This window comes from Myotis myotis, unplaced genomic scaffold, assembly GCF_014108235.1.
Source record: "Myotis myotis isolate mMyoMyo1 unplaced genomic scaffold, mMyoMyo1.p scaffold_m19_p_11, whole genome shotgun sequence".
NCBI classification, from domain to species: domain Eukaryota; kingdom Metazoa; phylum Chordata; class Mammalia; order Chiroptera; family Vespertilionidae; genus Myotis; species Myotis myotis.
In genome coordinates, this window is record NW_023416315.1 from 24,120,157 (window position 1) to 24,134,621 (window position 14,465).

The 14,465-nt window shown below is 42.5% G+C and overlaps 1 protein-coding gene across 1 annotated transcript in view; it reads left to right on the top strand.

Moving 5' to 3' along the window:
* IGF2BP3 (insulin like growth factor 2 mRNA binding protein 3) overlaps positions 1 to 14,465 on the top strand; it is a 107,538-nt gene that overhangs the window by 67,228 nt on the left and 25,845 nt on the right. Inside the window, exons 4-6 of the mRNA XM_036327896.1 lie at positions 3,203 to 3,254; positions 3,350 to 3,413; positions 13,078 to 13,359. Coding sequence (XP_036183789.1) covers positions 3,203 to 3,254; positions 3,350 to 3,413; positions 13,078 to 13,359 — 398 coding nt within the window. The remainder of the gene's footprint in view (positions 1 to 3,202; positions 3,255 to 3,349; positions 3,414 to 13,077; positions 13,360 to 14,465) is intronic.

The window sequence follows — 14,465 nt, forward strand, 5'->3', positions numbered from 1 at the left end:
GCTTGGGTTATCGACAATCTTTCTCTCAGCTGTGATGACCACCAAAACTTATGCAGAAATGGCGAGTGAAGACCTCAGAGACCCATTGAAATCCACGTCAGGTGTCTAGGTAAACCCCCGTAGGTTGTCTGGTTAACTTGTCCTCAACTAGGCACCAAGATTGACAATGGACCTATTTTTCCTTTAAGAATTATAGTGTGTGTTTTGTTTTGTGTTTTTTTTAGAGCAAGGTTTATTGAAGTATAATTTACATACAATAAAATTCACCATTTTTAGAAGATAGAATTGTAGTTTCTAATTTCCCCCTCAGAGATTTTATACATAGGATAGTTCTGATAATCAGTAGCATTTATTATTATCTAGGAATAGAATGTTTAACTCTACAAGCCATTTTGTTTTGGACATATTAAACTTTGTACAGTGAATGCAGTGAAAATTTTATGTATATTTCCTCGATTTTTTAAGTTAGAAGTTTTCTTGTATCATTTATTTATCTGCCTGTATGTATGTATATACTTACATACAAATAAATATATGTGCATATTTGTGTGTCCATATATAAAAAGAAATATATCTATAATTTATGTCACTTTGCCAGTGGGCCATTTGCAAAATATTAGTTTCTTTTGCATTATTTTTGTAGGTTTAGTCAATATTGTTTATAAACATGGGTATTTAGCTTTTGTAGTTTTTTTTTTTTTTTTCTATAATAGTAACAAGGAGATTGCCCTAGCTGGTTTGGCTCAGTGGATAGAGCATCGGCCTGCGGACTGAAGGGTCCCGGGTTCCATTCCAGTCAAGGGCACGTGTCCTGGTTGCAGGCTCAATCCCAGGCAGGGGGCATGCAGGAGGCAGCCAATCAATGATTCTCTCTCAACATTGATGATTCTATCTCTCCCTTCCTCTCTGAAATAAAAAAAAATATTAAAAAAAGTTGAGATAGAAGCTAAACAATATGGAGAGTAATGTACTTATTTAAAAAACTGCTTTTAAGAAGAATTAAGAATGATGCTTATTTAAATGAACATATTAAATTGGCCCCTACGCCCATACCCCTCCTCCATCACCACCATCTCCAGGCCCCTCCACACCCCTGCCCCTCAAGATACCCAAGTTGCTATAAAGCCCTACTGTTAGAGGGCTTTCATTTAAATGGTAGCTGGACTGTTCCTGCTGCTTTAATTACTTAAGATGGAATGAATTTAAATACCTCTTTAGAATTCTGTTAATATACATATAAAACATTTTTGGCATTGAAACATTTTTGTCTTAAAAATAAAAGTAGGTTGCTTTTTATAGATTTTAAGGTGTTACATGTTGCATATTATGCCTCCTTGGGTTGCATTGTAAGAAGTTTTTTATTTTTATTTTTTGCCTTTATAAAAGATGTCTGTGATCAACGTGACATGCATGTCAATTCACCTCTGAAACAGGTGAACACTACTGGATACCGTTCCTAGTAAGCTATACTAGAATTTCCTCCCGAGAAGCACTTACTTCACTTATGGGCTATGGGAATGTCTTTCCGTGCCTGTACATTCCAGGTGCCAGGGACAGTACAGTGAACAGAAATTCCTGTTCATGTGATTGTTCATCCTAGTGGCTGAGACAGACACATGAAATGACATGTGGTCAGCTGAGTGCTCTGAATTAAAGATTAAGCTTTTTGATTTAACAGCAGCTGTAATTAGAGACAAAGATTAGTGTGCTTCTATTAATAGGCCCCACTCAAAGGAAATTCACATCAAAATGTCACTATGAAAAAATGTAACGATTCCCCATTCACAAATAGGTATTAACCTTACTTAAAATGGGGAAATTTTAATTCATTATATCAGTAAAATAAAAAAACTTATCCTCAGACATACCTGCCTATAGTTTTCAAATCGGAATCAGTAGACAAAAGCCTGAAAGATACCACATAAGATAAATGTTCCTTTAACAGCGGTTCTCAACCTGTGGGTCGCAACCCCTTTGTGGGTCGACGACCCTTTCACAGGGGTCGCCTAAGACCATCGGAAAACACATATATAATTACATATTGTTTTTGTGATTAATCACTACACTTTAATTATGTTCAATTTGTAACAATGAAAATACATCCTGCATATCAGATATTTACATTACAATTCATAACAGTAGCAAAATTACAGTTATGAAGTAGCAACGAAAATAATTTTATGGTTGGGGGTCACCACAACATGAGGAACTGTATTAAAGGGTCGCGGCATTAGGAAGGTTGAGAACCACTGCTTTAGAAGAAGTTGCTTAAAGTTTATAGGAAATTACCCTGACTCTTTAGTGCATTTCTGATGCTTTACTGTGTTCTGGGGGCCAGAACACGTTCTCAAGGGCCCGTCCTTCAAAGTTTGCAATTAAATTAATGAATAATTGGTTCCCTGTAAATTAATAGAAACTCACTTTGGTTTACCTTTGAAAAAAAAATCTTTTTATAGTTCTTGGCAGTGAAAGACAGTGGATTTAGTTTGTACTGATGAGATGTACACCCACAGTTCATGGTCTGATAAAATGTCGGTGCTGCTTTCACAGCCTCTCATGAGACTAACATGCACAATGGAGTAATGCAGCCACAGGAAAGATGCTAAAACAGTTTCAAGTTGTGCGTTTCCAGTCTAGTATAGATTTAGAAATGCTCACTTCTTTTTTTTTTTTTAATACTTTTTCCAAGTATTGATATACCACTCAGCTTAGTCTCTAGCTCCAGGTAGAGGATCAGCTATGCTCTTTCTTCATTTTGCTGGCCTGCCTTGAGAGTCGTCCGTTCCGATGCGTCCATTTTAGCTATAAAAGGAAGTTCTTTGAGAAGGAACATCTTAAAGATGAAAATTGATGTGGCCCTTGTCTCGTGACTCTGTATACAAGGAGGAAGTGTGATGATGCGTTGCTGTCTGCATGGGAAATAGATGCTTCCTCCTGCTCCAGCCTTGGACCGGGCGGCTGTGGCTGTGAGCAGTGCTGAGCTGCCTCACTGCTTCATTATCCCCAGGAAATGAGCCTACAGTCAGGGAGATGCAGGAGAGGGGACCCCACAATGGTGCCCGTCCCTCACTATGATAGTCCAGAACCCAGTTGATTTTGGGGGCTCTTTTTCATCACAGTTCTTTGTGATTTTCAAACATTTCTGCCCTCGTAATACCTTGGGAAACTGAAAATCTGTAATTTTCTCCCCCCCTCCTGATAGGTGCTGGATAGTTTACTAGGCCAGTATGGAGTGGTGGAAAGCTGTGAGCAAGGTACACGTCTTCTCAATTGCTTTCAAATTTGTAAAAGGGGGGAAGTAAAAAGAAGACTAACTTTTTTCTTTCTCTTCCTTTTTTTCTCCCTCCAGTGAACACTGACTCGGAAACTGCAGTCGTAAACGTAACCTATTCCAGTAAGGACCAAGCCAGACAGTAAGCAGACTGACACTTTTTATCTATGTGGATAGTAAGCAGGTTAAGTATAGTACTTATATTTTGGCCCAGTGGACAGCAGAAATAAACTTTATTTTGCCAAGTTTGACCTTGCAAATCTTTTAATGTTTAACGGTATGATAAGAATTTGCATTAAAGTTTTATTACCTTTTCAGTATATAGTGGTAGATGGATATGGGATGAAGCTGAACTGCACCCTATTTGCAAAAAGCTGTGACCTGGGTACCATCAAATTACATTAAGATTTTCCCCTTATTGATAATGAGACATGCATTATTGCTGTTTTATTCAAAGCTGGTAAGTGGGTCATGTGTTAAACAACAGTGTTAAATGTTGTTTTCTTGCTCCCTGATTTTCCTAATGGTTCTGTTGCCATTTAGGAGTGTGCAGACATTGAACCAATGTAATTTGATTTTAGATTGGTGGGGAAAAAATGTATTCCAATGCAATGGGGAGGCTAAACTTTACAGATAAAACAATCTTCCTTAGGAAAAACACTTCTGTAGGCTTGGGAATGATCTAATGAACTGACTGAACACTAGAGAGAGAAAATGAGGGTCCCACAAATACTGCTTTTGACCTGTCGGCTCATACTGCAAACAGGAATGGCATGCAGGGTGCCCAGCAGCAGAGAGCTGAGTGTCAGGGACCATGGCAGTCTTCACCGCTCCAGACACGGTGCAGGCAGGGACAGCTGTCTGCCCTCTGCATGGGAAAGGGGAAAGGAGAGACCACACTGGCCGACCTGAGCCCTGAAGGGGAAAGGTGATCGAGCTAGCTGACCACAGGCAGTGCCCACCCCTGGAGGAGCCAGGAGAGGAAAGATAGGGCTGGCGAGGAGATGGAAATTTGCATCACACAGTGGGACTTCAGTTTTTATATGTGAGTAATGCTCACATGGTCAAAAACGTAAAGGTCCAAAGATGTATATGTGCAGCTCTCCCCCCTAGTTTTGTTCCCCAACTTTCTTGAAGACAACCATGTGGAAGACAAACGTGTGTGTCTATTTTTTCTCCTTTTTACACAAATGATACCATAGCACTTGAGTGTTTTTTAAAGCTGCACAGAATTCCATTGTATGAACACAGAATGACTTAGTCCCAATTGAATGTTTAGCTTATTTTCGAGTCTCTTGCAGTTATGAGAAAGGCTGGAGTGTAGCGATTTTCCCCTTCCCGCTCATGGCACACAAAGTAATTGCTAAATTTCTGCTGCACACCAAAAAATAGATGATATTTGTCGCTGATCTGACAAAAGAATAGGTGAAGTTTTGACTCACCAGATGGCTATCGTCCTGGCTGTTGTCATTTTTTTATTTGACAATCTAAGGGAAAAGAGGGCAGTGCTGCCGACTAAATAGTCAGGCACTGCATGTTTTAGTAGTTCTTGCTGCACACCGGTTTGAAAATTGCTGTGGTAGAGAATCTCTTTTTTGCACGTCATTTTGCATGTGTGTGAATATGGGTGTGGGTTAATTCCTAGAAATAGATCAAGATACTTATTAAAATTTTTTAAAATGTTGGCAAGTTCTCTTTCATAGACTCTGAACTAGTTTAAATCCCCATCGGTCCATGTGAGTGTGCGTTCTCCTGACTCCCTAACACAGGGCTGAACCAGGCTTAGCTGATCCTGTGTGTGAAAAGCAGTATCTACTTATGTTCATTTCACTTTTTTCCCTAAAAAATGAGACTTCTGAGATTCATTTTTAATGAGACTTTAAGAGATTTAAAAATATTCTGCTTTTCCTTCTGTTTGTATCTTTCACTCATTTTAAAAAAAAAATTTACAGTTTTTGGACATCTTAGAAATTGTGGTGTGAGTTGTAAAACTGATGTTTACCAACCTTATTCTTCAACAAAATTGTGTACAAGGGAAGAACAGAAAATTTTCACGTTTTATACCCAAGTAGACGGGGGCAGAGGTCAGAGTGAGGACAGTGAGAACGCAGACTCCGTTTGTCTTTACAGAGATCTCCAATAAGTGCTTGCTACAGCCAACTCTGTTAGATGGAAACTGTGGGGTGACATGCTAACCCCAAGGGTATTTGGAGATTGTCAGAGGCCTGTCCTAGTTGTCCTGTTTGAAAACTTAGGTGAGGATAGCCAGCTAACTGGACGATACTAACAGCCGCATGGGAGAACGTTTGCTGGTTTTGAACTTGAGTCGGAACTGGCTGACATTTAGCAGCCTCTGCATTCCAAGCACTGAGACAAGCACAGGAGGGGCCGACTGTGGCTGGGAACCACGGCAGAATCGCTGCTGCACGTAATCCCACCCTGATGGCAAACTGCACGTGGAGACGTTTTTTACAAGTGTTAGAGGTTGCCCTGCCCTGTTGGTCCCAAGGGGAAAGAAAAAGGCTGTTAGGAATCTGTCATTTCAGTAATTAAATACCCCAAACAAATAAATGGGCATTTCAGTGAGGGAAATGCTCTTTGCATCTCTTTTTCTAATAGTCATTCAATGAATAGCAACTACGTATTGACCAAATGTTGCCGGTGACTAAAGGCAGAACCCTGTCCTCAGGGATGGGCCTCCCACTGGTGAAAGTGTATTTGGAGAGGGATCACCTGATTTTAATTCTTGCCCACGTTGAGTTTCCTTATAAGAATATTGGGTTTTCTCTCCCTCAAAAATTCCAAAGAGCAAAGAGTATTAGAAAAAAATTCAGAGGAAGTTAATAGATTTAAAGAATGGAAAAGTCAGTCTTGTGATACAGTGTTATGAACATTTTCTAGTAAGTTTTTTTTTTTTTTTTAAAGAGATGGGGAGTACATTCTCATTCTGTGAGAATTGATTTTATTTGCGAGGCATCGGGTCTTTCACTCCTTGGATGCCTCTGACTGTAACCCTGACCGCTCTGAGCTTCAGTTTTCTGAGCTACAAAATGAGAGCTGACAAGAAACCAATGTAGTCATTCATTTAGGCACATATTTATAGAAAAACAGGCTTATCAAATGGCCTAGCACATGGGCACCAAGGAAATAGTAGTAATTCTTGCCCAACCCACTGGTTCTGGGCTGCTTTTAGAGCAGCTGCAGGTGGTTTGAGCTGGGAAGGTGGTCCCTCCAGGACTTGCTCCACTGAGCCCTGCACGCCTGTCCTCTGGGCTGCGCACAGCCACCTGCTGCCTAAACCAGTGTGGTGTGATTCCCTTGCCTTTTCCTTGCCCTAACAAAAATAAGCATCAGGAATAAGAGCCCGTTCAAAGCTCACCTCTTCAGGTCATGCGGGCGGAGTCGGTATTCTCAGTTGACTTTTCTTTCCTTGCGCCTGATACTTGGGAGTCTGTGTAGCTGGGATGTGCTGGTGTGGGGGTGGGCAGAGCGTGGAGGCTTGGAGTTCACATTCCAGAGTCCATGGGGTGACCTCCGTGCCACCACTCTTGGCTGTCACTCTGGTCAAGTTGATCTGTCTTAGTTCACACCTGCCTGTAAAGTGGAAATAATTACAGTTCTTAGCTCATGAGGCTGTTGAGAGAACCTATGCAGCGCTTCCAAAACACCTATCATCATACCTCGCAAGAACTCCAAAGTTAGCAGCTATTAAGTGTTTTCCAACCTTTTTCATTTCTGCTGATGATACTCTGTTCTTGCTCAGTATACTTCATTTATACTCCATTCCAGATAATGACTGGCCGCTGATACTCAGAGTTAGGACCTAGTTTAAAGGCTTTTGTGGCTGCCTCTTTTTGTTACTTAAACCTCTATAAAATGCCACTTTTAAGAAGATTGATTCCTCAATAAGGCTGTCTCTAAGACAGAATTTAACATGGAAATTCCTGCCACCTTGTGGTTAGAAAAATCAAAGGTTTAGAGTACTATATTACTAGGAGATACCTATTTGTTTTAACTTGAAGTCTTGGATTATTAAAATAATAAAATGAATAAAAATAATAAAAACAAAAAATAAATCATTAAAAACAGAGAAAGTATTTAGTATCACTTGTTCCTGGAGGGAGAAAGGCTGGGGCCTCGAGACACCCATTTCCTCCCAGAGATGCTCAGGTAACATCGTCCAAGGTAGCCATCGCTCCCTGGGGGATCTGTCATGTGTGACAAGGAAATAACCCTTCAGAATTTGCAGGCATTTAATTTTTATACTTTCTTTTCTTTTGGGCTCTTATTTCTGATGTTTATTTTCGTTAGGGAATCGGAGTATAGTTTGTTTATATTGTGAAGCTATCATCGAAGATCCTTCTGTGTCAGTTTGAAGACCCACATCCGGTGTACACTGTGATGGTTAGAAGTGTTTTCAACATCTTGGCTGATGGCTAAGAGAAGGAAAATCACCCTTAAACTGTAAAAATCATGTAACTAGAAGATTTTATTCTGGAAGAAGAAGTAACAGAGCAGTAAGACAAAGGAGTTTCTTGCCATTTTGCCATTCAGAGATAACCATCAAGTTTTGTAGACTTTGTCTCATGTGTCATAACTTCTAAAATCACCAAGATCCTCTGTAGCGTTTCGTTATTTCCGTTGCCTGTCTTTATACTGTTGGTAATCGCTACATAGCGTTTCGCCCCTACCACGGTCGATGTGTCAGTCCTCTGTAACACAGGTGGTGTGCAGGGTTCTTGTTGTTTTTGCTTTTTGGGTATGTGCGTGTGTGCTTGTAGAACCAGTGTAATTGTGTAAAGTCCTTCGGAGGTAAATCTTCGAGCTTTGGCAGTAATTATTTCCTTAAGTTGCATCCCTGCAGTGCTGTTACCAGGCTTCCAGTAATTATTATTCAATTGTATGCCTCGACCTTACATTCTTGGCACAAGCAGAAAACTGAATTGTGTGACTTTTCAATAATGGTTAAACCTCATTTTGTTAGAATCTGTGCTATATACAGCAGTAAGGTCTGGGAAGAAGAAAACAGAAATTCTAGACATGGAATTTTTGAGTTGAAAGCGATCCTAAATCGAATTGCTGCGTTTTGTAGGTGAGGAACCTAGCGCCGAATAAGAATATGACCTTTCCAAGGTTACATGGCTACTTATTGTTTTAGCTGGACTAGAATTCTGGTCTCTAGTTCAGCCTCTTTTCACTACTAAGGTGTGTGTGTGTGTGCCCTTCAATGAGTTTAAATTCTTCTCTGGTCTCATTTCTTCTCTCTCCTTCCTCCCTCATCCTTAAGTTAAACTACATATCCGCTCTCTCTCAAAGCTCCCTAAACTGTGATCTGCCCTAATAAATTTCTTATCAATAGTTATTGCTACTGACTAGCAAAACTACTAGTACTCAGGATCTCCCGAGTGACTCAGATTAGCGGCAGAGCAGAGCCGGGGAAGACGGGAAACAGGGTCCTGAGGAGCACGCTTGGAAAAACACCCTTGATTCTGCTGAGCTGAATGCATATGTTTTAATAATTATGACAGTTGTTCATTTAAATTGAGATGTAATAGATGCATATAACGTTATTTTAGTTTCAGGCATCCCACATGATTTGATATTTGTATACATTGTGAAATGATCACCACCACAAATCTCGTGAACACCGTCACCTTCTCACCATATGTGTCGTATGTATGTAAGAAGCATGCCTCTGACTTACCTTCGTAGAAAAGAAACAGCATGTGGCCAGGCGGCTCTTGAATTTCCCCAGAGCAAACAGGATGTGGGGGTGGGGAGAGAGGATGAGAGCTGTACCCATGGCTGATAGCACATGTCCTAGGAAGATTTCCCTAGACAAGGAGGTGAAGGCAACTAGAAAAGGCCCCATCCCATTTTCTTAAATAATCCAATGGGAGACAGTAAGATGTAGGCAACCTATTAGGAAACAGGTGACCAAAATAGTCCTCAGCCAATGAGGGACCGGAGGAGGGACTAAATATATCGGCTATGCTCCCTGCCCCACGTGTGTTCCTGTACAATGGGCGCCCGCTCTCGAGAGTGTTATTAAAAGTCTCATCTTCGCCATGCTTCTGTTTCCTAGCCCAGCATTTGAAATTTGGACAGGTGAGCCATTTCCCACATAGGCAGTATGTTTGTGAAAGTTCTGTAATGTTCTACCCATGGGCTCAGCCCGCCACCAAAGGACAGAGCTGAGCAGCAGACTGTGCACAGAAAGGGTTCCGTGTTTCACTTACTGAGAAACGTGGAGTCTTTGGTCACGGAACGCCTTGCTTGCGTTAGGTCACTCCTGTACTTCTTCGGCTCTGCCCGATGAGTGCTGTGGTTTGAGGGGTCGGAAACTGCCAGTGGGCAGTCACATGGGGGACACCCAGTATGTATGCATTGGGGGCCTTTGGGGCCCAGACAGTATACTGGGTACCGGAGCATCGTGCCTTCTGACCTCCCCCGTGAGAAAATCTTTCCCCCTCCCCAAAACCCCCCAGGAAAACAAGAAATAAACAACAACAATCTTCTAGAAGCAGCACATGAAGTTTCACGTTTCAGTTTTATGCCCAGTCGAGGAGCTGGCACTTAGGAGCATGTGACTGGCTGAGCCCCAGAACACCACAGGCGCTGAGGACCTGAGGTTCGCCTCCCTGAGAGTGACGTCAGTGTCCGCCTGTCTCACTCCAGAAAGAAATAGGTACTTTTTGTAACATTACTGACTGAATTCCACGCTCAGAACTTCCTTCTGAAGTCAGCTATACTGTTTGCAGTAGGAAAGGAGTGTGCTGAGCCCGTTGCTCTGAGTGCCTGTAGGTACAGTTGACTCCCTCACTGGGCCCATGTTTCTGTGGGTTTCTGAAAGAACCTCAGTGATGAGCTTCTCCTGGCCTTGAAAAAGGTTTAAAGTTGTTTAGAAGGAAAATCTAATTGGTTGAGACTTCTGCAGCTCCAACTTTCTATAAAAAGTATACATCATAAATATCAATACAATTTCTTAGCGGTTGTCCTCCTTCAGAAATAACCAAACTAGCCCTAGCTGGTTTGGCTCAATGGATAGAGCGTTGGCTTGTGGACTGAAGGGTCCCGGGTTTGATTCTGGTCAAGGACACGTACCTTGGTTGCAGGCTGGATCCCTGGACCTGGTCCGGGTGCGTGCGGGAGGCAACCAGTCGATGTATTTCTCTCACATAGATGTTCCTTTCTCTCTGTCCCTTCCCCTCCCTTCCCCCCTCTCTCCAAAAATCAATGGAAAAATATCCTCGAATAAGACAGATTAACAACAATAAGAAAACCAAATTAATGCCCTTAATTTACATTTCCCTTAAGAAAAAAGGGGAGAGGGAGAAAGCAAGGATTAATAGGTTAACTTACGGTTCTGTTATCAGGACGTTGGTAAAATAATTTGTGCCATGTGCCTCCTATCACTGTATAAGCTTATGGAAAGAATGCCCTCTGTCATAGACATCACATGGAAACATCCCAAGGTATATTTGGGAAAAAAGCAAAACACAAATTACATACATCATGATCCCAGTTATGTCAGATGCTGAACATACATTTGATATAAACAGGGAAAGAAGTGGTCTGTTTGCAGAAGTTATGGTGGTCAGCAGTGATTCCAGGAAGGGTCTTGGTGGGTTGGTGCTAGTGGCAGAAATATCCTGCTCCTTTCTTTGTGTTTCTGTATTTCTTGGACCTATTGTGACGAATTCATCCTCGGTTCTGTGGGACAGTGAGGGAAGGGGGTTGACGAGGGAGAAGAGGGCCCGAGGCTGGGTCCCCAGGACACGCGCTCCATCTGGCTGTCCAGGCCTGAGTTCTGGCTCCGTCCTTTTGGTGCCCTTTCTGGTGGTGGGGCCATCTCTTTGCCACCCTCCTGTTCCATCTAAGTCAAAATAGAAAGATCTCCACATAAGGAAAGCAATATGGGAACCAGAAATGACCACTGAGCAAACTAGGGAGAGACCATTTCATGCCTGTCTTTGCCTTCCGGGGCTGAACTCAAAGCCCATTGGGACAGAATCTGAGTAACCTTAGGAAAGCGTGGGACCTTTGTTTGTTTTTAATTTTGTTGTGTACTTGGGAGTGTGTATTATGAAAAGTGTGTTTGTGTTGCTTTTGGTGTCTTGGTGATATCGTCTCTGTCCGTTTTTTATTGCGTTCTCCACTTTTAAAATACTTAAGTGAGGTAAAAAACAACAACTTGAGTAAAGCTTATAAGCCTGGTAAATAAAAGAGGCCAGACATGAGAGCACATAACATATGTACTAATATATACTTATTTACCTAGACTTTTAAAACAGAATCAGTCTATGGTATTTGAAGTCTAGGGAGGTACTGGTGGGCTTTGGTGCGCTGGTGTATCCTTGCTCTGGATTTGGGTTGCAGGCTGACCTTCTGAAAACTCATTGAGATGGACTCTTAAGATTTGGTACTTTTCCATAGTAACATTCAAAATGAAAAAAACAAAAACAAAAACAAAAACACAACAAAACAATGCAGTAAGGCTCCTCTCACAGTAGAGAAGTGCACGGATGGGCAGATAGATAAGGTAGAAAATAGCTTCGTTTGGCCCATCATCACCCTGCCTCTCTACCCCAGGCCAGACCATGAACTCCAGAAGGTCAGGGCTGCTGTTTGCTCAGGGATGGTGCATAGTAGGGGCTGGCACATGGTAGGTGCTGAGAATGTGTTGAGTGATAATCCTGAGTATCAAATCCTATCCATCTCCTGTGAGAGTTTGAGAGAGATCTGTCCTGTGTAGCTTATGCTGTCTAATGTTTGTATTTTATAAGAAGATGAAGCGAGGGAGGTGCATATTTCCAACATCTCCTCCCTTCTGACTTGGAAAGACTAGCCTGGACGAGATCTGCCCACTCCCTTCTCTGGCTCCTCCGCTGTTACTGACCTTTTGGGTTAATGGCTTAATGAAGAGTTTCAATTGCAGCATTATTTATAGTAGCTGAGATATGGAAACAACTTAGTGTCCATCAATGGATGAGTGATAAAGAAAGCCTGGTGTGTATATATACACAACGGAATAGCATTCAGCCATGAAAAGGAATGAAATGCTGGCAATGCAGTAACGTGGATGGGCCTTGAGGATGTTATGTTAAGTGAGATAAGTCAGGAAGAGGTCAGGCAGAGAAAGATAAGCACAATATGGTCTCACATGTAGAGTCTAAAAAAAAGCCAGTCACACACACACCCAAACAAACACAAGTTCATAGATTAGATTGGTGGATATCTGAGATAAGCAGTGGGCAAATGGGTGAGGGAGCAAAGGTACTCCTTCCAGTTATAAAACAAGTAGATCATGGGGGTGTGATGCACAGCCTGTTAACTGGAGTTAATACAACTGTATTGCATATTTGAAAGTTCCTGAGAGAGATCTTAAAATTCTCATCACAAGAAAAAAACATTCTGTAACTATGTGCGATGACAGATGTTAGCCAGACAGATGTGATCATTTCACATTATAGGCAACTATCGAGTCCTTATGTGTACACCTGACACTGATGTAATGTTTTATGTGAATTTTGACAAATTTTTTCTATTTTTCATTAGATGACAAATATGTTCCCTTTGGAAACTTGTCAGGTTTGTGTGTGTGTGTGTGTATGTGTGTGTGTGTGTGTGTGGTGGGGTGGGGTGTTAGGGTGTTAAGTTGCTCTGGGTTACCTGTTCTGTGGCTTTTTATTCAGAAGATTTTGAGCCAATGCTCCTGAGTGGAGGAGATATAGGTATTGCTTTGCTGAAGGGTTTATTATAAAGTTCGATTTCTCTTCCCACCCTTGCTCCTCGTCAACTTTCAGAGCGTTAGACAAACTGAATGGATTCCAGCTGGAGAACTTCACGTTGAAAGTAGCCTACATCCCGGACGAGATGGCCTCCCAGCAGAACGCTTCGCAGCAGCCCCGAGGCCGCCGCGGGTTTGGGCAGAGGGGCTCATCGAGACAGGGCTCTCCAGGATCGGTGTCCAAGCAGAAACCCTGTGACCTGCCTCTACGCCTGCTAGTCCCCACCCAGTTCGTTGGAGCCATTATAGGAAAAGAAGGTGCCACCATTCGGAACATCACCAAACAGACTCAATCTAAGTGAGTATTCCGAGTGTGTGGTGGGCGGTAATGTTTCCCCCGAATCTTAGTAACAGCGTGTTGTATGGTACTCGGTCTTGTGAACGTGGTCATGATCCCTGCCAGTACTTGGGAATCTGGCAAAACCTTGCGACTTTGATATCTTAGTGTTTATTTTATACAAATACGGGACTAAATATCAGTCTCAAAGGGGAACCTCAAATTTTCACATGTTAATGGAAAGCAAATGATACCTAATCCACTTGCGATGTGAAAGATCCTGGCAAACAGAAGGGCAGCTTCTAGGTTATTCTCTGCTCCCCAACCCCCGGCAATACCTACCTTTTTGTTTTTGGAAGTAATTTTCTGGGTCCAGGATAGAGGTAGTTTTTCAGTCTTGCTTTACTTGAGTAAAGAATCATCCAGCCTATGGTTCAGATTTATCCCATGAGTATGCCCTGTAGCTGGGATGGCTCGTTCTTCAGCATCTTGGTTGGGAGTTTGCACTTGCAGAGTTGAAGGGACTTGGTGATTCTTGGCCAAACCCTGGAGCTAACTTTTCAGGAGCAGCAAGCAGAGCTGTGTGTGATGATTTTCCACTGTGCTGAGCAGGCTGCCTGATATGTGAGAGGTTCTCGTATTTGGCAGATGAGTGAAATGTGACTCCCTGAATCGTGTATTAGTTGCTTTGCTTTATTGACCAACCTGTGATACTATATGTGGCTATTTTGACCCTGAGAAGCTGGGATGGGCCTGTCCCTACCCTGGTTCTGGGCAGTGCTTCCGGGCACATCCTGGGGTGCTGCTGCCGTTTCCCGAAGAGCCAGGTGTACGAGGGAGAAGCGGCTGCACACAGACCTCGCTGGGGTCAGTCGCTCTTTGCCAAGCGCCCGGGGAATGGCCTGGGGCCAGGTACGAGATGGCTGCGGATTATTTTGGTTTTTAAATGTAGTAAGGACATTGATTCCATTTCATGTGGTCCAAGGAGTTCAGGAGACTTTTCCTGAAAGTGCAGCTGCGGTGCTGAGTTGGCTCCAGCAGGCTTCAGAGGACATCCGTATTCATTGTAGGCACCGTGCCTGCACTGAGCTAACTGCTGCTTGTTCCTGCAGAACCCCAGAGAACTG